The sequence below is a fragment of the Bos taurus genome, chromosome 26 (assembly GCF_002263795.3).
Source record: "Bos taurus isolate L1 Dominette 01449 registration number 42190680 breed Hereford chromosome 26, ARS-UCD2.0, whole genome shotgun sequence".
Lineage (NCBI taxonomy): Eukaryota > Metazoa > Chordata > Mammalia > Artiodactyla > Bovidae > Bos > Bos taurus.
Window position 1 is genome coordinate 18,884,669 of NC_037353.1, and position 23,505 is coordinate 18,908,173.

The 23,505-nt window shown below is 50.5% G+C and overlaps 1 protein-coding gene across 10 annotated transcripts; it reads left to right on the forward strand.

The window, feature by feature from the left end:
- The first annotated feature begins 732 nt into the window (after positions 1-732).
- On the forward strand, positions 733-23,302 carry ZFYVE27 (zinc finger FYVE-type containing 27). Of its 10 annotated transcripts, none has more exons than XM_010819889.4 (13): positions 733-923; positions 2,378-2,575; positions 6,884-6,954; positions 8,699-8,885; positions 11,664-11,759; positions 12,778-12,890; positions 13,562-13,701; positions 14,283-14,354; positions 15,533-15,553; positions 15,706-15,850; positions 20,257-20,303; positions 20,595-20,676; positions 21,727-23,300. In XM_010819889.4, exons 2-13 carry the CDS (start codon positions 2,379-2,381, stop codon positions 21,789-21,791), a joined length of 1,236 nt encoding a protein of 411 aa, XP_010818191.1. In that variant the 5' UTR covers positions 733-923; position 2,378; the 3' UTR covers positions 21,792-23,300.
- Positions 23,303-23,505: the final 203 nt, after the last annotated feature.

Below are 23,505 nucleotides of genomic sequence, written 5' to 3' on the forward strand. Positions count from 1 at the left end.
GATGCGGGTTCAGTCCCTGGGTTGGGAAGATCCCCTGCAGAAGGAAACAGCAAGGCACTCCAGTATTCTTGCCTGGAGAATCCTATAAACAGAGGAGCCTAGCGTGCTAAAGACCATAGGGTCGCATAGAGTCCGATACGACTGAAGTGACTTAGCAAGCACGTACATAAAGAGCTTAGTCCAGTACCCGGCGCCTGGTTAGTCCTCCGTAAATAAAGGCTAATGTTATTATTAATGCAAAGGCAGCTTTAAGGGCGATTAACTGGGCAACACAGTGAGAAGTGGGTTGAATTGGGAAGGACTTGCCCAGGACCCTGTACACAGTAGCTACTCAGGAAACACTGAACAGAATTGCATTCTCTGCTAGGCATCGGGCATGCAGGGGTATGGTTTCTGCCGTTTGTAAGCTCATGGTCCACAGGGACTCAGGTAAGTACCAGAGTTGGTGGGGAGAGGATGCAGACATAAATTCTTCAGATTATCTTCACTTCAACTGTTCCCTGCCAGAAGCGACGCGGGGGCCACGAGGGGCAGAATCCCCTCGCAGAAGCTCCCAGGGTTTAGCGAACCGCGGGTAAGACTAGAGTTAAGCCAGGACCCCCGGCGGAGAAGAAAAATTACGCAGGCGCAGTGCGGCTGCCGGGGCTCACCTGTCCCAGAGTGGGCGGAGCTAAACCGGGAGCGGAGCCTGAGGCCGGGCGGGCGCGATGACGTCAGGGCTCGGCGCCGGAGAGCAATCGCGTCCCGGAAGTGGCGGCGGAGGGGAAGGCGGAGGAGGGTCTCAGTCTTACGACTTCAGAGCGGCCCTGGGAAGAGGTTCGTCGTCGGGGTGGGGCGGGCCTGAGGAAACGCTCCGGGGTCCAGTGGCCCTATCAAGTGCCTCCTGGCCGTCCCCGCCCCCTCCCCACCAACGCAGCGACCGGGTAGGTGAGGTGGCACCCCCTCCCCACCCTGGCGCGTCTGCCAACTGTGCGGAGTTGGGCGACAGAACGCCACGGGGGCCACCACCTGCTGGTCCAGGGACCTTGGGTGTGGCCTTCTCTGGTTTGGTCCTCTGGGCCGCGTCAGCCTCCCTGACCTGCAGAGATGATGGCCCGGCCCCTGCCGGGGCAGACTTGCTTCACCTCCTCCTGTGCTCCTACCTCGCGCCCGCCCTGGGTCCTAGCTCCGCCTGCAGGGACTTCAGGTTCCTGATGGCCCCTTTGTTACCCTCCCCTTCAAACACCCGCTTCCCCCGCCGTCCCAGATCGAAGCCCCTACCCTTGGACTCCCTATTGTTGCTGTGCGCCAAGGCTCTGCCTCCTTGTTTACTTAAACTTAGCGTTTGGGTAGAGCTTGAGATTAGGAAAGAGAATGAGAGCGCCTGTGGCTCTCCGCATCCGAGAAGGAAGGGAATGGAGTGTTGTGGAAGGTAATGACGGCCGCGTGGGGTTCAGGAGGGGAAAAGGGGAGGAGGGTAACGGGCAGGGTTGGTTCAGGAAGTTGTTGGTAACTGAAGGGAGCGGGGGAAAGGTTAACCCGGGCAGAAGAAAGCTCTGGGTTCCTGGAGGATGAGCAGTTGATTCCTTCATTCCGCGAGCATTTATTGCATGTCCACTGTGTGCATAAACAGTGGAAGACAGTCTCTAACCTGGTGGAAGTCAAGGTTAAGAGGGATGACTGGCAAGAAAGCACGGAGTTTTGCTTTGGTGTGATAAGTGCCGTTAGGGGTGAGTACATGATCTTTTGTGAGCATGGTAGGGTCTCCCAGTTCAGACTGGGGATGTTGGCAAAGTCTTCTCAGAGCCAGAGAGTGATGCTTAAGCTGATACCTGAAGGATGAATAGGAATTAACTAGGGAAAAAGTGGAAGAACATTTCAGGACATCGTTTCTCTTGAGACCCCAGGCTGCCTCCCACCGGTAGCCATGTGTGTTTGGTCTTTATTGCTTATACTCTTGATTGATCTGTGGAGGAAAAGAACAGTAGATGGAGAGTCAGAAGAGCAGGATTTTATACAGTTGACCCGTGAACAATGCAGGGGTTGGGTGCTGACTGCGAAGTCAAAAACCAGAGTATGACTTACAGTAGGCCCTCCTGCCATTCCTCCGTATCCACCATTCAACCAACTGCAGATCATTTAGAACTGTAGTATTTACTATTAAAAAAAAATCTGTATATAAGTGGATCCGTGCAGTTCAAACCCATGTTTTCAGGGGTCAGCTGTCTCTGGGTAACTCACTTCGCCTTGCTGAATGTCTTTCTCTGTGAAATGGGCTTTCCCCCTGTAGCCCTGCCTATCTTATAGGTTTGTTATGGCACCACATGAAATAATGCAGGTAGAAATGTGTTGAGCATTGGAAGTGCAGTGCAAATGTCAGGAATTCTTATGATTACAGGATGCAGACCTCAGAGCGAGAGGGCTGTGGACCGGAGGTGAGCCCCAGCACGGTCCCCGAGGCTACCCTGGAGTCTCTACCTGTTCCTACCAAGTTGCCGGCATTTGATCTGTTCAACTTGGTTCTGTCCTACAAGCGGCTTGAGGTCTACCTGGAACCCCTGAAGGACGCCGGCGATGGGGTCCGGTATTTGCTCAGGTACAGATTTTATTTAGAGTTGCTCTAACCTGCTGGGCCTTTTGCCTTCCTGCTTTTAGTTGCACTGGCCACTTAGGCAGTGGCTGGGCTGTCCTTTCTGCCCTGCTGAGGAGCAGTTCTGGGAGGTCTACTGGGCCTCTGGGCTTATTCTTGGTCCACCCCCTATCTCAGACCCAACCCAGGAGAGGCAGGCACTGGGAACCATCTGGTCTTTCACCAGAGTTTCTTCTTTGTGGCTGGATAAGCTCGTATCCCAGGACTGCTACCTAGCCTTGACCATTGGGCCTTCTAGCTGAAGCATGCTTTTTTCTTTTTTCCTTCTCTCCCAATATTAGCATAATTTATATTAAAATTAGGATGCAAACAAGTATCTATGAATAAACAGGTACTATTTTCACTAATCCTTTAGGCTTATGGCTCTCAAAATTTTTTGTTCCTATTCTGCTTTGATTTTCATCCTCGGTAAGTTTTTTCTCCTTTCAGCTCACTTTATTTCTTTTGTTAAAGTATTTAAAATTACAAATACATGCAATTCTGCTCCCAAAACACTTCTGTTTGTCTCTAAATAATAATGCTTAAAAAAAAATAACATCATACCGAACAAAATTAACAATGTGATTCCTTGATATCACCCTATACCCAGTTCATATTCACATTTCCTCAGTTGCCCCAAGAATGTCATCTACCATTGTTTTGGCCCAATCAGGCTTCAAACCAGGGCCATGCATTCTGTGCAGTTATTATGTCCCTTAGATCTTTCTTGTTGAAATGGTCTTCATGACACTGATGTGCTGGAGGCTCAGCTGAGTGTGCTGGAGAATTTCCTACCTAGATTTGTCTGGTTGATGTTTCTTCCTGGTGCAGACTGGAGGTTAAATTTAAAAGTTGGATTAGATTCAAGTTAAAAAAAAATAAAGTTTTTTTTTTTTTTGCAAAGGTCTTGTGTTCTTAATATTGCATGGTAATGGGAGTCACATAAAACCAGCTTGTCCTAAAGAGCAGTCGTTCTTCATCTAGAGCCTGTGCGTGGCGCTGTAGGGGTTATTGACTCTCCTGAACCTACCTGTAAAGTTGTGCAGGCACATGTGTGTATTTCTAGGGAGAAGGTCATCAGATTCTAGTAAAGACCTTCAACCAGCTCAGATGCCTGAGAGAGACAGGTTGGAGACAGGGCGAGTAGAGTTGGGTTAATTTCTCGAGGTGCTACAGAGTATTCATTCTTAACCTCAGTCTGGAAATAATTGGAACTTTATTTTTAACTCTGTCCAAGGCCCCCCGTTTCTCTTGTTTGCCCCAGAACTCCTTTAATTTATGGCATTATCCCTAGAGATGAGCTGTCAGGGTTCCAGAGCAACGTTCTCTACTTTTAGATGACTGTGCTGTCAACGTAAGGGGTAGGGAGGTGGTGTCAGAAGGGGCTGGCTTTGTAATTCCATCATGACCAGCTAGCTGCGATGAACTGTGGTCTTCCTTAGGGGAGTGTGTGGGCTTCACAGGGCTATGCTGTCTTGTGTTTTCTACTGTGTATATGTGCGTGCACCTGTGCACATAAGCATGGGTATGTATATACCTGCATATATGTGTATGTGTGTTTTGCCTTTTTGTGGCAAAGTGCAAAAGTTAAATATATCCTTAAAAAATATCTATATATCTATATATATATCTCCTGCCCTTTTCCTATTCTGGCACAGGTCTATCAGCACTTCTTGGCACTAATGTGTTAGGATTTTTCCATTTTATGAAGTTAGAAATCTGAGGATGTGGTGGGATTGAAAAAGTTGGCTGGGGGAGGAGCACTGGGCCTAAAAAGCCCCCAGGAGCTGTGGCCTCCGAGCCGCTGGGAGATGGAGCACTGGTCTGTGAAAGTGGCTGTCAGGTTCGTTTGTGTGTTTGGTTGTTCTTTCTCAGTAAAGAGGATTTGACTTTGAAGAAGGACCTAATCTTGAGCTTCTTTGAGGTCTGAAGCCTGGAGCCGCAGTTGATTTTTAAGACTTCTCTCTTCTGGGATCGGCTACTCCAGTAAGTGGGTCTCCATGAACAGAGTGTCAATAAAGACATCAGATAGAATGGAAGAATCGGGGAATTCCCTCATGGTCCAGTGGTTAAGACTCTGCACTTCTGCAGAAGGCGTGGGTTCAATCCCTGGGGGTGGAGGAATTAAGAAATCACGTGTTGCTCGGGCGTGGCCAAAAGAAATCTTTTTTGTTTTTTAATTAAAAAAAAAAAAAGGCTTTAAATGAAAGTGACCTCAGTGGCTGTGTAATGTTTTTATTTCTGAGATGGGATTGGCCTTAGACCTGACTTTTAATTTGCTTTTGCTCTGGTAGAGCAAGTAGATGGGTCTGAGGTCTAATTAGGGTGGTGTAAGTTGGAGTGTTTGCAATTTTAAGATGAAGAGAAAGGTTATTTCACTCCCTTACTCATAACTCTCATTAAAAAATAAAAGCAGCTCATAAATTAGTTAACCTCATTTTGTAACTGTGAAATACCCCAATTAGAGCAAAAGAACATGCATTGAAGTTCTGAATACATTGCAACTTAGCTGTTGATTTTTATATTTGCCTTTCTCCTCTGAGGGCTCACCTTATATACACTGATACTGCTCTTTAGAATGTAGGTGTCAGTGGCTTTGTTATTACATCTGTGCTCCCTTTATCCTATTAAATGTGCTTTATCAAGGACTAAGCCAGTGGCATTTGCTTGAACTCAGTACCCTCACTCTGATTTTCTTTCCTCTGTCTTTGGGGGCTTCTGTGTTGCCGTTTGGTGGTGGTGGAAGCCGGGTCTGTGTTTGGTTCTGAGAGTTCCAGTTCACTTCGGGCATGTTTGCTGAGAGAATGCTAATCCTAGTTTGTCTTCATTTTTTATATATTGAAATCTTTATAATTTTCATTCCTTTGGAATTAATGTATGTTTAAAACTCACAGAAAGAAGAGAAAATGGCAGATAAGGTCAAAGAAATCCTTCACATTTGTTCACTCAATTTTCATGTTAGATGAATCTTATGCAGGAGGTGTATGTTCCTTTAAAATTAAAAAAAGAATATATTGCATACCAACTCTATCTCAGTAAATACAAAGAATAAAGGAAACCTTTAAAGAAGAATGTCATTGACACCTCTTAAAGAGAATAAAACCTTACACAACACAAGTTAAACAGAGTTATAACATTAAGAGATAATTTTATAAATTCTTCCTCCTCTTGTGGTTTCCAGAGGCTACCTTTTCTCACCCTGGGGCCTGGGGTGTGACCTCAGGTCTCTCTCCCGGTCGCCTGTCCAAGTGAGAGGCCCACTTTTCATTTCTTCCTGACTGTCTGAGTTACCTCTGAGCTCCCGGGCCTCCTCTTGCTCCTGGTTGGGAAGACCTGGCTGGAGGGGCAGCTGCCTTCAGTGACCAGGACTCTCTGTATTGCAGGTTCAGTTCAGTTCAGTCGTGTCTGACTCTTTGCAACCCCATGGACTGCAGCACGCCAGGCTTCCCTGTCCATCGCCAACTCCCAGAGCTTGCTCATGTCCATAGAGTCGGTGATGCCATCCAACCATCTCATTTTCTATCATCCCCTTCTCCTCCTGCCTTCAATCTTTCCCAGCATCAGGGTCTTTTCTAAGGAGTCAGTTCTTTGCATTAGGTGACCAAAGGATTGGAGCTTCAGCATCAGTCCTTCCAATGAATATCCAGGACTGATTTCCTTTAGGATGGACTGGTTTGATCTTGCAGTCCAAGGAACTCTCAAGAGTCTTCTCCAACACCATGGTTCAGAAGCATCAATTCTTCAGCACTCAGCCTTCTTTATGGTCCAACTCTCACATCCATACATGACTACTGGAAAAAACCATAGGTTTGAGTAGACCGTCCTTTGTCAGCAAAGTAATGTCTCTGCTTATTAATATGCTGTCTAGGTTGGTCATAGCTTTTCTTCCAAGGAGCAAGCGTCTTTTAATTTCATGGCTGCAGTCACCATCTGCAGTGATTTTGGAGCCCAAGAAAATAAAGTCTGTCACTGTTTTCATTGTTTCCCTATCTATTTGCCATGAAGTAATGGGACCGGATGCCCTGATCTTAGTTTTTTGAATGTTGAGTTTTAAGCCAGCTTTTTCACTCTCTTCTTTCACTTTCATCAAGAGGCTCTTTAGTTCTTCTCCGCTTTTTGCCATAAGGGTGGTGTCATCTGCGTATCTGAGGTTATTGATATTTCTCCGAGCAATCTTGATTCCAGCTTGTGCTTCATCCAGCCTGGCATTTTGCATGATGTACTCTGCACATAAGTTAAATAAACAGGGTGACAATATACAGCCTTGTGTTGCAGGTGGCAGACGCCATTGTGTTCCTTGCTGACCTGCCTGGGCCTCAACGTCTTGTTCCTCACCTTGAACGAGGGTAAGAACTGCTTCCAGGGCTTTTTGTGAATGAAGGTGGAGAGGAATTCTGAGAATTGGCCCTGTATGAGGGAGCTGCTTGTTCCGCTGTGGGATCAGCCTCTCTCCGTGTCTGCTCAGTGTCAGGACACAGGCTCCTGAGAGACCCACCTGGGGCTAGAATCCTGACTGGGCCACTGGTGTGACATCAGAAGTTCTTTAATCTGTCTCTTAAGGCCTAATCATCCTCATCTCTGAATGGGGTTTCCCTGTGGCTCAAATAGTAAAGAATCTGCCTGCAATGCAGGAGACCTGGATTCAGTCCCTGGAGAAGGAAATGGCAACCCATTCCAGTATTATTCTTGCCTGGTGAATTTCATGAACGGAGGAGCCTGGCAGGCTATAGTCCATGGGGTCACAAAGAGTCGGACATGACTGAGGGATGAAATGTCATTTTCTCTGAAGGGGGATAATAGAAGTGCTTTCCTCAGAGGGTAGTTGTGAAGTACGAGATAATCTATGTGTAACACTTAACACAGTTAAAATAAGCAGCCAGTACATTATAGCTATTTTTATTGTTTCCTCTGGACTAAATGCATTGACCTTTTCTCAGTTTGGTTTCCGGGGTCAGCTGAGGACATGACCTGGGGTGAAGGTACTAGGAAGGTGAACTGATGAGGCATTTTTGCCTGTTGATTTTCTCTGGCTCAGCAAGTGAGCCTGGTGGGGTCTGCCAGGCAGCCAACAGCAGTGAGGGGTTTGTAGCCTGCAGCCTTTGAGGTCGGTGTGTGGACAGGTAGGTAGCTGGAGGGGTCCTGGGTAGTGATGTCTCCTGGGGACCTTTTATGAAAAGGCATGCTGTGACCCAGCCCTTTTGGTTAGAACTGGCAGATGGCTGCAGAAAAAGCCAAGCCCATCAAGGGAAGTGAGTAAAGGGCCTGGGATGGAATGTTCTGAGGAGCTGGGTCCTATCTTCATGCCTTTGTTCTATTGAATTCCCATTTCTCAAGTGTCTCCTTTGCTTCCTGTGGTTTCAGTGAGCTGAAGAATAAACCCATTTCACATAAGACCTCATCTTCTGTGTCTTAAGCGTCTTAGTAGGACGCTTTTCCGCCTCACTGAAACTCAGATATCCTTCTTAAGCTGTTAGATTTTTCTGAATGTATTTCCACAGAAAAATTAGTTCAGGTGACAGATACTTAATTACTTTGTACCCACTGCTCTGTTAGCTTGCTTCCATGTTAACATGGAAGAAGTTCCTTCCTTGGATTTTATTTTTGCCTCACCATTTCTCGATCCAAAGTGGTAAGTGGTGTCCTAAATGCCAGTGGAAGGCTTCCAGTCAGCCCCTGTGACCCAAAGGTCAGAATGTCAGACATCGGGAGCTCCCCATGGCCAGATCCCGGGCACGAGCTACCTGCTGTGTGCTGTGTACTAGTAGAGGGGTTTTTAATATTTTTGAAAGGGTCGGGGCTACGGCAGTGACCAGATGGGGAAAGTCCTAGCCCTTGGGGCCTACCTTCACGGAGAGGCCAACAGCCATGCCTGTAGTCTGCCTTGTGGTGGTTAGTTCTGTGAGGAAAACTAAAGCTGGGTTAAGAGGCTGGGGGGTGAGTGGGGAGATGCTGTTTCATACCAGGTGATCTGGGGCGGGCTCTTTTGGGCAGAGGCCTGGAGGAGGTGAGGGAGCGAGCACGTGGACATCTGGGTGGGTGGCGGCTCCTGGCACTGCTGTTTGCTTATCTGCAGTATTGTTGCTCCCACAGGTGCCTGGTACTCAGTGGGCGCCCTGATGATTTCAGTGCCTGCCCTACTGGGCTACCTTCAGGAGGGCTGCCAGGCACGGCTGTCCGAGTCTGAGCTGATGAGGAGGAAGTACCACAGCGTGAGGCAGGAGGACCTGCAGAGAGTTCGCCTGTCTCGCCCCGAGGCCGTAGCTGAGGTGAAGAGCTTGTGAGTATGGAAGGGGCCGGGAGGTAAGGGATGGTGACAGTACCAGTCCCACCACACTGAGTGCTTGCTGGGCACCGGACATTGTTTAAGGCAAAACGTGGATGTTATTTCCTTTGGTCTTTGTCAGAGTTCTGGGAGATGGCTACTATGGTTGACCTCCATTGATGAAGGAGGAAAAAGGCAAGTGACCAAGCTGGGATGGGAAGCCAGATCTAGCTGATTCCACAGTTTAGGGTCCTGCCTGAGCACACGCACGCATGAGTCACTGCCCGGGTTCAAACCCCAGCTCCTCCAGTGTGACTCTGGGCAGGTCACTCAGGTTTGTCGTCTGTTAAATGAGATAAGTATAGGCCTACGTCCTAGGTGGTTGTGAAGACTAACTGGGCGTCTGGTACCCAGCAAGTGTTCAGTTAAATATTAGTCATCGTCACTGCACTGTGGTTTACACATTTAGGAGGAACTTCCTAAATGTGACAGAGCTGGAGCTCCTGAGGAAGCACCTTCAGACTGTTGGCAGACAACAGCTGTAGCAGCTTCAGTGGCTCCCGTGACACACAGCAGGGGTTCTCATCTCTTCCTGGGCAGCAGAGACATCTGTGGAGCTCAAAAAAAATTATAAACAAGTGGAGGGCTGGGCTCCTCTGAAGAAATTCTGAGTCAGTTACCTGTGGGGGCGGGGGTGCTGCATATCTGCAGTTTTTCAAAAAACCTTTTTCCTTTGAAATGATTTTAAACTTATGGAAGAGTTCTAGGAATGGTGCAAAGAGCTCTCATCGACCTTTACCCAATAGAACACTTATTAATGTTCTGCCACATTGGCTTCATCTGTCTCCCTACACTAAGACGTAATTTTTTTCTTCCTGAACCATTTGAAAGTAAATCACAGACATCTTGTCTGTTTGCCCCAAACACTTCAGTATATATTTTCTAAGAACAAGGACATTCTCTTTCATCTCCACAGTCCTGTAATCAGATTTTGGGAATTTAACATTGATAACATTAGCATTAGTGCCATTATCTAATAACTGTTCATGATCAAATTTTGCCAGTTGTACTAATAAGGTCTTTTATATAAATTTCTCCTGATCTGGGCTCCAGTCCAGATTCTTACGTGACATTTAGATTTTAGTCTCCTGTGACCTGGAATAGTTCCTTAGTCTTTGTTTCTCATGACCTTGACATTTTAAAATAGAACAAGTTTATTATTTTGTAGAACTTGCCTTCTCTTTGGGTAGTTTGGTTCTTCACGATTGGATTCAGGTTTTGCATCTTTGGCAGAAATGTGACGTTGTCATTGTATCATATCAAGAGGTACATGATGTCACTGTTATGGGGGATACTAACTTTGATTAGTTTGGTGAAAGTTTCTCCACTGTAAAGTGACTATTTATTTTAGCCTCTAGAGTTAGTAATCTGAGTGGGGTACTTTGAGACTTCTTTGGGTAACTTGTTCCTCGTCAGACACTCACCCACTGCATTGAAACCCATGTTGGGTCTTGCTTTTATCAGTTTATCACTGTGATGGCTGCACAGGTGATCTCCTAAGTGTCATTATTACCTGACATTCTGTAAGAAAGAGCTTTTCCTTCTGATTATCTGTATGAATGCAGGATTTTAAAATTTTATTCAATGGGTTATAATCCATTACTGTGATTATTAATTTTGATCTCATTTTGTCCTCAGTTTGGGCTTTCCTGATAGCTCAATTGGTAAAGAATCCACCTGTAATGTAGGAGACCCTGGTTCGATTCCTGGGTCGGGAAGATCTGTTGGAGAAGGGATAGACTACCCACTCCAGTATTCTTGGGCTTCCCTTGTGGCTCAGCTGGTAAAGAATCTGCCTGCAATGAGGGAGACCTGGGTTCGATTCCTGTGTTGGGAAGATCCCCTGGAGAAGGGAAAGGCTACCCATTCCAGTATTCTATCCAGGAGAATTCCATGGACTGTATAGTCTATGGGGTTGATAAGAGTTGGATATGACTGAGCAACTTTCACTTTTTATATTTTATGATACAGTGGTGGTTTAGTTGCTAAGTAATGTCCTACTCTTGCGACCCCATAAACTGTAGCCTGCCAGGCTCCTCTGTCTCTAGGATTCTCCAGGTAAGAATACTGGAGTGGGTTGCCATTTCCTTCTACAGGGTCTTCCCGACCCAGGGATCGAACCTGGGTTTCCTGTGTTGCAGGCAGATTTTTTACCAACTGAGCTATGAGGGAAACCCTGTGATACAGTAGAATGTTCAAATTCATCTTCCACATTCCCTGCCTTGCTCTAGAATCAGCCATTTCTCCAATGAGCCCTTCAGAAACCAAGATCTGGGTGCTCATTGCACAAACATGCTCTCTTTGCTTTTGATGGGGTGGGGGATCCATTTCAAAACACTCTTCAGGTCAGTCTACCTGAAACCCTGGGTGGAAACACATTGCTGTGCATCCTGGCATCCGTCTTCACAGCTCCAGTGCATCTGGGAGGTGGCACCCTGCTCCTCATGGTATAGAGGAAAACTGCATCCTTGAAAAAGTTAAGTAACTGGCCCAACACCAACAGCTAGGAAGAGACCAAAGCCGGAACCTCAGCAAGTTTTCCAAGAAGGGGCCTGAGATGTATGAAGTTTCCCCGAATTCCCTGACCCTTCCAAGGGGTTTGAAGGGACTGGCTGAACCTAGGTAGCTGTGCCTGCGAAGTCCTGGGCCCTGCTGCCCTGGAGCTCTGTTAGGCCACATAGGCGGGTGAGGCAGGGTACACAGCGTGCACAAGCCCCTGTGTTGTGTCTGCAGCTTGATCCAGCTGGAGGCCCTCCTGAGCCGCCTGTGCGGCACCTGCGAAGCCGCCTACCGCGTGCTGCACTGGGAGAACCCCGCTGTGTCCTCACAGTGAGTGCCCCTCTGTTCCCACCGCCCCTGCCCTGAGGGCCCCAGGCAAAGACAGCTGCCTAAGAGCCCCCTGTCGCCCTAGCTCAGGGGAAAAGAGCCCTCTAGGCTCTTGTGTGCAGATCAGCACGTAGGCTTGTGGGCTTTAACGCCCTGCTTTGGTTTAACACCTTCTTTGCGCACTATGCTCAAAATATTTTAATAATAGAAAAATAACTCACCATGTAATCTCCCACCCTGGTATAGCAGCCGATCTCATGTTTGGATTGCCTGCTAGAGTTTGTCATAGGCACGTGGTGTCTATAGCTCAGAGTGTAGGTGAGACTCCTTTTTTTTTTTCACACTTATTGTACTATATAATTGGTTTTCCATGTTGCTACATAGCTTTAGGAATTACTTGTAATACCACACCAATATAGATAGTGATTATACTGTAATTTATGAAATTATATATTATACATCCTGTTGTGTATTTAGTCAGTTTCTACTTTTAATTACTAACCCTGTAGTGCACATTTTATGGGTTTAACTTTAGTCTTTTGAAACTTTTTTCCTTAAAATAAATTCTAGGATGGAACTATTGGATCAAGTGAAATGAATGTTTTTGAGGCTCTTCGTGTGTGATACTCACATTCGTGTGTGATACTCACAGCGACTCGTGCTTGTTTAGCCTCTCCTGGTGCCAGACACTGTGCTCAGTGCTCTCCATGGTACCGGCTCCAAATCTGTCTTGTTCCAGACTTCAGAGTCTAGATCCTGAGGAGTGATGTGTGTTAAACCCACTTAGGTGGCCCTATCCTCAGCCACCACTGCGGCCTCTAGGTGTCAGTTGTGACCTGTTGGTGGTTGTAAACCCTTTCTCCCCACTTTATGTTCCCCTTGTTTGATTAGCAGATCTTGTCAGCATATTAACTGTTCCCAGAGCTACTTCTTGCCCAGACTCTCCTGTGGGTATGCCCTAAACCAGTTTGCTTCTGATCTTATGAATTTCTGATCCTGTGGTTCCTCTCTGTCGGTCCAGGTTCTATGGGGCTCTCCTGGGCACGGTTTGCATGCTGTACCTGCTGCCTCTGTGCTGGGTCCTTGCCCTTTTAAACAGCACACTCTTTCTGGGGAATGTGGAGTTCTTCCGAGGTAAGCCCAGGAGAACCGGGCAGAGATGGGGTCCGGGCTGATCATGTGTTTGCTGTGCCTGCCACCAGGGGGCAGCACCACCCCAGAGTCCTGCCTTGGAGAGGGAGGTGGGACCCAGGGGAGGCTGCTACTAGGGGTCCCTTTCCCTTCCCCAGGCAGATGAATCACTGCCCACGTGATACGGTGGCTTCTGGGAGACGAGGGAGGGAGGTTTTCCCAGTGTTGCCACCCACCTCCAGGGTGCAGTCCCCCAGGAATCACTGCCTCGTCTCTGTGTAATCCCAGAGTACCCATCTGCCGTCTGGTTTCTGAAGCAGTGAGGTGGTCTGGAGAGGCCTTGAGTTGCAGATGCCTGGGCCTGTACATATGTTTGGGTGATTGCTATGCTTGTTTTCTTCCCTGTGGTTGGAAATTAATTATAGAAGCCATGATTTATCGGGCACTTACTGCATTTAATCTCTCTTTAACAATCTCCTGGGGTAGGTGTTGGTATATCTGTCTTGTTTATGAGGCTTAGGTTAGGTAACTTGTTCAGGCTTAGGAGGGTGACTGTTTCCTGCAGCAGAGCGTGGGTGCTGGAGGAGGCAGCCAGGTGCAGTGGTGGGTATCCCCAGAACACACTCATTCCATCCTGTTTCTGTCTTCCGCCCCATTCTCCTCACCCTGGGCAGTGGTGTCTGAATATAGGGCATCTCTGCAGCGGCGGATGAACCCCAAGCAGGAAGAGAGTGCCTTTGAGAGCCCGCCACCATCAGATGCTGGGGGGAAGGGCGCTCTGGTGGACTGCACTCCTGCACCCACGCCCACAGAGGTGAGCACCCCTAACTGCCCGGGCAGAGTCTGGTGTGGGCAGGCTGCCTGGCCTCCCTATTACCAGCCTGTCCATACTGTATAGCTCCTGGGCTGGCCTCTTCCTTCCCAGGCCCGCCTCCTCTGAAGTGCTTAATAGTAATAACTGTGGTAATAAGGGCTATGCTATGCTTTATTGAGTGTTTACTCTGCTGTTCAAGTACTTTATAGACCCATGAGGTGCAGGATATTTCTGAGAATGAGATTATTCTCCTTGTAGAAGAGAAGGCTGAGGCACAGAGTGGTTGTCCGCAGTCGGCGGGGTCGGGAGCCAGACCCCGCCCTATGGTTCCAGAGCTCTGCTCTCACGCACCATGTTCTGCAGCCACTGTCGGTCCTTTCGTGGCCTTGGTCCCTCTCTCTGTCCTGCTCGGTTGGAGACTGCTCTCTTTCCCCTGACTTCCTTCTTGCCGGCAGCTGTGCCATTTCTTCTGAGGCGTGAACCGCTGTTTTGAGAAACCTGGATGCTGGCTCTGGGGAGGTGGCCTCTCCCTGGGGGCAGGGCTGTCACTGCTCTGACTGTTGAAGGGTCTCTCTTCCCAGGACCTCACGCCGGGCAGTGTGGAGGAGGCGGAGGAGGCCGAGCCTGACGAGGAGTTTAAAGATGCGATTGAGGTGGGTGGCCTTCCCTGGCACCCCCAGCTGGCCAGGTCAGAAGTTGGGTGGTCCTGGCGCCGTGTGGCTTCTCACATTCCAAGTCTGGGCTTTGAGAGTTCTCTTATGTCCAAGTGAGAAGGTGAAATGTGCCCTGTGCTCAGACCCACTGGTTGAAAGGCTGCCACCGAACCTCTGCCCGTCCTCTTGCTGACCTTGGCGTCTGTCCTGGGTGCCCAGGGCGGGGGTGGCTCTGCAGGCCTCTGGGAAGCGCCCTGCTAGGGGAGGTGGGCCGTTTACTGCCTTGGCTGGAGACTGTGGGCCTGGGGCCTTTGATGTGGGGCAGGCAGAGTTGGAGGAGGGCATTGCCCCGGTCTCTGCCTGCTCTTCTGAAGGATGAGGTCCATCAGATGTCCCTTTGAGGGGTGAGAATGGGAGGCTGAAGAAAGCAGTTGCATGGCCAAGTGCTGGGTTGGAGAAAGTTCAACAGTCTGCCTGGTTTTAGGACAATGGTTCACACTGGTAGTTTGCAGAAGTGTTTTATTTGGCACGCAAAGCTTTAATTTTTTAGCCGATATTTAAAAATTGGAGAGACTATAGTAAAAACTCTGAATTTTTCAGTTTTTCTAAAAACTCAGCAGCTCTGGGAGCCCTGAGTCTGCAGTGGTCAGTGTAGCTGAGGAGAGACTGTCTGCTTCAGAGAAGTCACATAATCCGCACCGATTCCTGTCATCCCTGGTCACGGAGTCCTGGTGGCATTCGCCATTTATTGTCATGTTTGCTCTATGGCTTTTTTTAAATAGGAGGAATTCACTCTTTATAACTCTTGTGAAGTGGGGGATGCAGGAAATGGAGGTCTTGGACGTTTCCTCCAGGCCTATGGTTTTCACCCAGCTGGCTGTTACTGTAGCCTCATCCGCATGGGCGTTTCCATTTTCCACTGCTGAGATTTCTCCAAAACCTGAATGTACGACTGTGGACTCTTAAGTTGTGACTCTTTGAGTACACACCTTCTCCCCGGCTGATTGATGTTGGGATCCTTAACGGGGTCTCTGTTAACCTCGCCCTTCAGTACGTGCTCAGAGTCAGTGTGGTAGCACTCCCGTGCTTCCTTTTGCTTGGGGAACCCCTCCCGGCACCTTCCTTCTTGCTATCTTCTCTCTGTTTTCTTTTCTTCTCCCCCGCACCTTGGGAGGCAGGAGACCCACTTGGTGGTGCTGGTAAGTAGGAGCCTTGGTGAGGTGGGCAGGGGCTGAGGGGGTTGAGGAAGGGTGGCTGAGCCGAGCTCGCCACGCCTCGTGGGGTTCGCCACGCATGCAGGTCCCAGAGCTCTGTCAGGAGGGGACAGGACTGGAAGGAGCTGTTCCCGCAGGAGGATGACGAGGGGGCCCCGTGCCCGGCAGAGGACGAGCTGGTCCTGCAGGACAACGGCTTCCTGAGCAAGAACGAGGTGCTGCGCAGCAAGGTGTCGCGGCTCACTGAGCGGCTCCGCAAGCGGTACCCGACCAACAACTATGGTATGCCGGGGGAGGGCGGGTTGGAGGTGTCCTGGCCACGGGGCAGAGGTGCGGCGTTCTGAGGAGGAGAGCTGTGTCCATGGCACCCTAGGGAGGTAGCACAGGCACAGCGGGGCTGCGAGGGAGGGAGCACGGGTTCCTTCTGGGGTCTCTCCTCATTACTTCTTGTGGGAAGATGAGTTCAGTTCTGGAAGCGCTCCTTTGGGACCACGGGGCAGTGTGGTCCTGAGGCAGGTGGAGCCATGGCAGGCGGTGGAGCGTGCGGCTGAGTGAGGGGTCTGAGTGTCTAGGTAACCCCATTGCTGCCAGGTGACCTTAAGCAAATTATTTCACTTCCCCGTGCCTCAGTTTTCCTTCTGTAAAAGGGGACTGTTGCTGAAGCTCCAATACTTTGACCACCTGATGAAAAGAGCTGACTTATTAGAAAAGACCCTGATGCTGGAAAAGGTTGAAGGCAAAAGAAGGGGGCGGCAGAGAGTGAGATGGTTGGATGGCATCACCAACTCAATGGACACGAATGTTAGCAAACTCTGGGAGATGGTGAAGGATGGGGAAGTCTGGCGTGCTGTAGTCCATAGGGTCGCAAAGAGTCGGACGTGACTGAAGACGCGACTGAACGACTAAACAATGACAAAAGGGAATAGTACAAGTTCTTATCTCACAGGGTTGCTGTGGGTCTCAAGAGAGAGAATGCTTATGAAGTGCTGGCACATTGCTGGCTGGTTCATAGTGAGTGCTTCATAAGGGCTGCTTTTATCACGGGAGGCCCTGGTCTTTCCCTCAGGTGCCTAGGCACTTGTCTGGATCTTTCCAGTCTGATTGGAAGCAAATGGAAGGAAACACTGTCTTCTGGGGATGATAGAGCCCCGGCTTCCCTTCTCCCCAGCCAAGTCCATAGATTGGCCAGTCCTCATTATACTGACTGAGGGGTGGATCCAAGAATGTGACCTTGGAGAAAGGTAGACTTGATTGTCCTCGAAGCTTGGAGGGACTTCTCTGATGGCTCAGATGGTAAAGAATCTGCCTGCGATGCAGGAGACCCAGATTTGATCCCTGGATCAGGAGAGTCCCCTGGAGAAGGAAGTGGCAACCCACTCCAAGATTCTTGCCTGGGAAATCCTATGGACAGAGGAGCCCAGAGGGCTCTGGTCCATGAAGTTGCAAAGAGTCAGACACACTGAGCTGACTAACAAGCTTGGAAGCCTGGCTCTGATCAGAAGAGCGTGAGCCAAGCCAGATGAAGTTATAGCTGGAGCCTGGACGACTGGAGACTCAGGGGTCTCCCTGGTCCTGAAGCAGAGCCTTGCTTCTGCCTGTTGTCAGCAGACAGGGAGGAGGATGGGCTGGCTGTGCCATGAGGTCTGGTGGGAGAGAGTTCCGAGGAAGCCCGTGGGGTTTATCGTGAGGTATTTGACCTGGGCGCTCCAGGGCCTGCCTTCCTGCTCCTGCAGCGACCAGGGCAGTTGACTCCTGAGCGTTAAACATCCTGGGACACCCTGTTTCTTTCTGCTCTTCGAATGCCTCCAGGCATTCAGGATCCCTTCCTTTCATTTGTGATGGTTGCTGACTGCTGCCGATCGCTCTGTGTCCAGTGCACTTTCACATACGCCGTCTCACTTAGTCCTTAGAAGCAGCCAGGCTTCAGAAGTCCCAGATGACATTACACCAGACTTAATGCTCTTGTTCTGGCAAACCATACTTTTATATCTGTGAGTTTTAAATAAAGCCCCTTAGATGCTCCCATTTTACAGGTGAGGAACCTGAGGTTGAAAAGAGTGACTTGGCCAGTATTCAGCCAGCACGCGGTTGAGCTGTAACTCAGATCCACCTTATCTGATCTCACTCACTTCTTTCTAGCTCACCATCTTCCCTTTGCCCTGGTGTCTGAAGTGCCCCAGTTTTATGCCTATCCCATTTCTGTATTTGGCTTTTGGTTCAGATAATCCCTACCGAGATGGGTGAAGTGTTGTCAGGTTCCCACGAGGATGGTGAAGCCAGAAGACAATTATTCTCCTAAGCCCCACTTAGCCCTCCACTCTTAGGACTGCTTGCTGTCCCTCCCTTGAGGCATCGTCAGGCTCTTGGCTGTGAGGGCAGGTATAGCAGCTCTGTTCTGGGGTCTGCGTCCTGAAGGGCTGGGTGAGTGAGCTGCTCTGGGGGCCGTTCTGTTTTGGCTGCCAGTGGAGGGAGGGGGGTCCACGGGAGGAGTGAGGAGGGCAGGCTGCTCATGAGCCTCTCCGTGGCCTCCAAGTGGGGGAGTCCTACTGGGAAGAGCCCACTCTGTCCTGGAGGCTCTGTGCCCGTCGCCCTGGCAATGGTCTCAGGCTCCTCTGCTCTCTCTGCCCCTGGGGCATCTCACATGATGAATCAGGACCTCTGCTAAAAACAGGCAGGAAGAATTGGTAGGTCTTGGCAAGGAATAGGGGTGCTCTCCACATGCCTGCCTGAGCCGGTGTCAGCATGCAGAACAGGCCCTGGCCCCAGCCCTGTGTGGTGCGTGGCTGTTTTGTTAGCCCACGTGACTGCCTTGGGGTGCTTGGCCCTGGTACTCCTTACAGTTGAGAGGGGCCAGAGTGCCAGTCTGTGACCCAACTCTTTCCTCCCAGCCCACGCTGCTTGCTGAGGGGAGGCAGAGGCGGGCTGCCTTGCCCTGATTTTTGGTGTTGGGAGCAGAGTCCCAGAGCAGCCTGTTTGCTGGGGTGGCGCCACCCACTGGCGGTGTGCCGTGCTCTTCTGTGTCCTTTGCTCTGCCTGGGTCGTGAGCTGACTGACAGCAACAGCATCTGCCTTACACCCACTGGTGTCAGCTTTGTCCCTGCTCGAGCTGGGTCCCTGTCCTCCAATGCAGGCAGTGTGTCCCCATTTAGTGAGAGCTATGGGGGACTCTGGCTGGACAGCCCGAATCTCTTTGGGCCTTTGTGTGAGGATGAGGCCTGGTGCTCTGTGCCTGGCCAGACAGGTGGTCCTGGAGGCCTGGCCATGTGCCCTGAACCTAGTAATTGCTTTGATCGGATCATCGGAGGCCTGCAGGCCCCAAGTTGTAGAAATGTCCTTCAGTAGTCTTGTCTCCTTCCGGGTTTTTCCAGGACCCAGCCCAGCTCCCTTCCCTCCCACAGCCTTTGGCTGGGCTCTCTGGTCCCCTGTTGTGAACACCCTCCTGCCTCATCTGGACCCCAGCCTTTTCTCCCCTGGCTCAGTGACCCCCATCTGCATGGAGATTTCTGTGCTGAATTGTGGTCAGTATTTCTGGCGGCGCCCTTGGGACTTCCTTGTTCTCATCAGGAGCTTGTTCTCATCAGTTTCTGCTTCAGGAGCTTGTTGGAAGTCATGATGGCCCAGCGTGGCCTTTCCTCCCCTCCATCCTTTTGGGTTTTTTCTTTCGGCTGCGTGTATGCCCTTCATCAGACTGTGTCATTGTCGCAGCCCACCTTTCCCTTCTTTAATTTTCCTGCAAGCATGGGTGGGCAGCGAGCACAGCTTCTGTTAAGTCCCTTTGCCCTGATGTAGTATCTGAAGGCATGATCGGGGGAGTTCCCTGGCGGTCCAGTGGTTAGGCCTCCACACTTCCACTGCGGCACACGGGTTCAGTTCCTAAACAGGGAGCTAGGATCCTGCATACTGTGCGATATGGCCAGGAAAGGGGAAAAGAAAGGGCAGTCCTCTCTTCCCCATCTTCATCTCTTCTTGCACCCCCGTTGCCTCCTCCCAGCTGTTTTCTAAGTTGCTGTTGCTGCTTCTGCTTAAAACCTGATCTGAAACCTTGTGGTCCTGTTGTATCTGGTCGCTTAGGCAGGATCTCTTCCCCTGGTGGTATCCACCCCGGCCTGCCCACCACACACGTGCCTGCACCTCTTGCCCTGTGAGTCTTCTTGGTTGGCACCTGGTTCTGAACTTCACCTCTTGCCCTGCAAGTCTTGGTTGGCACTTGGTTATGAACGTCTGTCCTAGAATCTTCAGATGACAGGAAGCAGGAGTCTGGTGTTCAGGAGGTGTTTCTCCCTCTAGCTGTGGGCAGAGTGTTTGTAAGAAGATACTTTGGAAGGGATCGTGTCAGGCGGGTTTCATCTGAGATCATCGGAGCGATGCCTGTTGTCAGGTCCCTCCCACCTTGGTGTCATTTCAGGGGGAGGTTCTGCTGGATGCTCTTCTATTTGGGCTGGACCTGCAGGTGGGGGTGGAGGTCTCTAAACCCCGGGTGGGAGCAGGGGCGGCAGCTGTGTGTAGTCTGGGACATTGGTTTTTCCTGAGTGGTTTGAACCTCTCCTCTGGCTGTGGACTTTGCTCTTTGCTGCCAGCCAAGGAGCTGGGTTGGTGCCCGTAGTGTCGCCATGAAGAAGACCCAGGAGCAGGTGAGAGTTGAGATGTTTGGACTGGGTCAGAGCTGAGCTGCTGCCTCTGTTTCTCAGGGAGCTGTACGGGCTGCTCGGCCACCTTCTCAGTGCTGAAGAAGAGGGTAAGTCTCCTCGAGGGTGCTTTTGTTGGGGACTCGGGATGAGATGTAGGGGAGTAGTGCCGTGTCACAGATGAAGTCTGACTTGTTGGGCCACGTGAGGCCTGGGGTCTGGTCGGACGGTTACTCGAAGGAGCAGGTTTTCCCTCCCTTGTGTCCACGCCTTCACCAGCCTTCCTGTGGGATGTCCCTTCTGGTCTTAGTCCTGCCCTGCTCAGGCACTGCCCTACTCGTAGAGTTGTCCCCAGTGTCTGGGGGTGGGGATCGGAGACTGACCTTGGCTCTCATCCACAGCGGAACTGCAGTAACTGTGGAAACATCTTCTGCTCTCGATGCTGCTCCTTCAAGGTGCCCAGGTCCTCCATGGGGGCCACAGGTGAGTGGTGCAGGCTGGGGGTCGGGGTCCGCCTCCCTCTTCTAAGAGGGGTGCTGCATGTGGGAAGGAGCCAGGGTCAGTGAGAGGTCCAGGGAACTCGGGGTTTCCTCCATCTCCCATTAAGGAAGGAAAAATGGAAATATTTGCTGCATGGACAAGAGCATATGTATATAATGTATCTGAATTATGAAGTCCAGTAGTGAATACCAGTGACCACTTCACTGCAGTTAGAAGATAGAACGTGAGCAGCCTCACCCGGCTCCCCAGCTCCACGCCTGCCTTCCCCAGGGAGACCACAGTCCTCAGTCTCATGCTTTTTATTTTATTAAAAACATTACCAAGGCAATGAGAAAGAGACTAATTTCTTTTCCTTCTATAAAAGCCATACATACTCATTGTAAACAAAAGAAAAAACCAAAGAAAGGAAGACATTCCTAATCTATTTCAGAAAGAATTGTTAGGTGTGGACCCATCTGGGTCATTAATGCCATCACACATGGGATAAATTCATATGCATGTGCTTAAAAAAAAAGGGAGCATGTGTTACAGACTGCTTTGTAATATGTTACAATGTTAAATTGAATGTGTTTATTTTTTCATTCTTCTGGTCATGCTAGTAACATATGCTTATTCTAGAAGATTTGGAAATTACTATACAGAAGAAGAAGGAAGAGAAAAATAATCTTGTAATCTTACCACCCAGAGATAATAACCACTGTTAAAACATTTTGGAAAATTTTCTCCTGGTATTTTATTTTAAAAAGCATTTTAAAAGTTATTCTTTTGGTGCCAAAATAATGTCTAACGCATAGAATATCTGGGAGAGGCTTGCTGTTGGCATGGTCACTCTCGGAACCCCCAGGTCCCGTGGAAAGAGAAGTTTCGGAGGGCGAGTGCGTGAGCTGGGACAGTGAGCTTGTAGGCGGGGGGAGGGTGGTCTGTGTGGGGCTTGGGGTGGGGTGGAGTGGGATGGGGAGGTGGTTCCAGTTGGAGGGGCAATGAGCCAGAGGGCATGAGGAAGCATCTCACCAAGTTCTTCCTCCTTTTCAGCCCCTGAAGCCCAGAGAGAGACTGTGTTTGTGTGTGCCTCGTGTAACCAGACCTTGAGCAAGTGAGAAGAGGGGCCAGGGTCCAAGAGGCCACCTGTCCCCGGGGCCAGCGGTAGACCCCACTCTCCCCACCCTTAGCCTTGGGCAGATGTGGTCTGAATGCTAGGTAGGCCTTGCCTCCCTGCCCCCGCTGTCTGCGTCCGGGTTCTGGAGCAGTCCTTCACTCCTGCGCATGGCCAGTAGTGGTTGCTCCTCCACCAGGACTGGCATGTTTGCCCTGCTCTGTTCTGGGTGTTAGGGAACTCAGGGCTGGGTGGGAAATAGAAGTTAGAGGGCAGCAGTGAGCCAGGCCTGATCTGGACTGGTCTTCTGGCATCCCTGCATGCCTGGAGTTCTCTGAGGCTGGAGGTCAGAGGTTGGGAAAAGCGCTTCTTGCCCCGCTGGGTGCTGGGCCAGGCCCTTGCCTGCCCAGAGCCTGCAGAAGGGCATGCACCGTGTCCCAGTTCTGCTGTTGGAGTGTTCCTGCAGGCCTCAGGAGCTCTTCGTTTCCCCGCCAGAGGGCATGGCCAGGGCTGTCAAGACCAAAAGTACTTCTAGAAGCAAGGTCAGAGTTCCCAGATTCTCTCAGAGGAGGGCCTGGCAGAACCCTTCAGCGTTAAGCAGAGCAAAACACGGGGAGCCGCAGCAGCTCAGAGGCCTCAGCCCCACCTCGCAGAGACCCTGGCTTACAGTCTCAGCCCACATGTTATCCTAGTTTTTTCAGCTCTGCCGGGAAGATGCTGGGCACTCAGTCACTCCTGCTCCCCATTTTCAGAGCCTTGGCCACCCTCCTCTGGCCTAGAGCTACCGCTTCCCTCACTGGCCCCTCGTCCCATGGAGTGAGTGTGAGGCCAGGTAAGCTCAGCAGAGGTCCTGAAGCCCTTGACCTCTGGGGGCCTGGGAAGTGTGGGGTCTCGCTAGGCTGGTCTCAGATTCCAGGGCTGATCTGTAGTAGGGCAGCCTCAGTTACAGGATAAGGCCACCTGGAGTGCCCATCCTGTCTGCAACAGTTTTGTCTTCACCCTGGACTCTTAAGGGCTCAGTGTCTCTCCCTAAGCCATGAGCGGGCTCAGGCACCCCTTCCTTCCCCAGGAGCTTCCTTGCCTTTTTGAAGTATTTATTTATTTATTGCATGATTCCCGGGAACATGGGGCACAGGGAATGGGATCAGGAAGATGGGGGCCCTCTCCTGCCCTAGGGTTCTCCCCTGGACTCATGGGCTGCCTGGGACTCAGAGCCTGGGAGGTGGAGACGTTTCTATACTCTCAGCTGGGATGTGAGGAGGCAAGCTGGGAGTCAGGGCTCATCCTAGGCCAGCTTTCTTTCCCGGCCAGCCAGTCTAGGAGCCAGGGGCCTGCCCCACGCCCAGAGGGGCAAATCCCTGGGGAGCCAGGCAGGCCTTGGTAGACCCCCTTCCTCAAGCTCCTTGGTCCTGTTGAGATATGAGTTAAGTGCTCATGCTTTATTTACACTGGAGAGGAACTACAAGGATGTCTTTGTATATGGAGAATTGTCAATAAAAAGGCCTCAAACTTCCTATGTTTTCGTTCTGGTCCTTGCCTGCCCCCTCTCCCTGAGGCTAGAGAGCCAGGTGCCCCCCAGTGCTGGCCAGGTTTGCAGGCCTGGGCTGTGTCTTCAGGACGGGGCGGAGGGGCCACGGAGGTTGAGGTCGTGTGTGAGCTGGGGTTGGAGGAAAGCTGTGCCTTGCGCAGGAGGTGCTCAGCGAGATGCCTGTCGGATT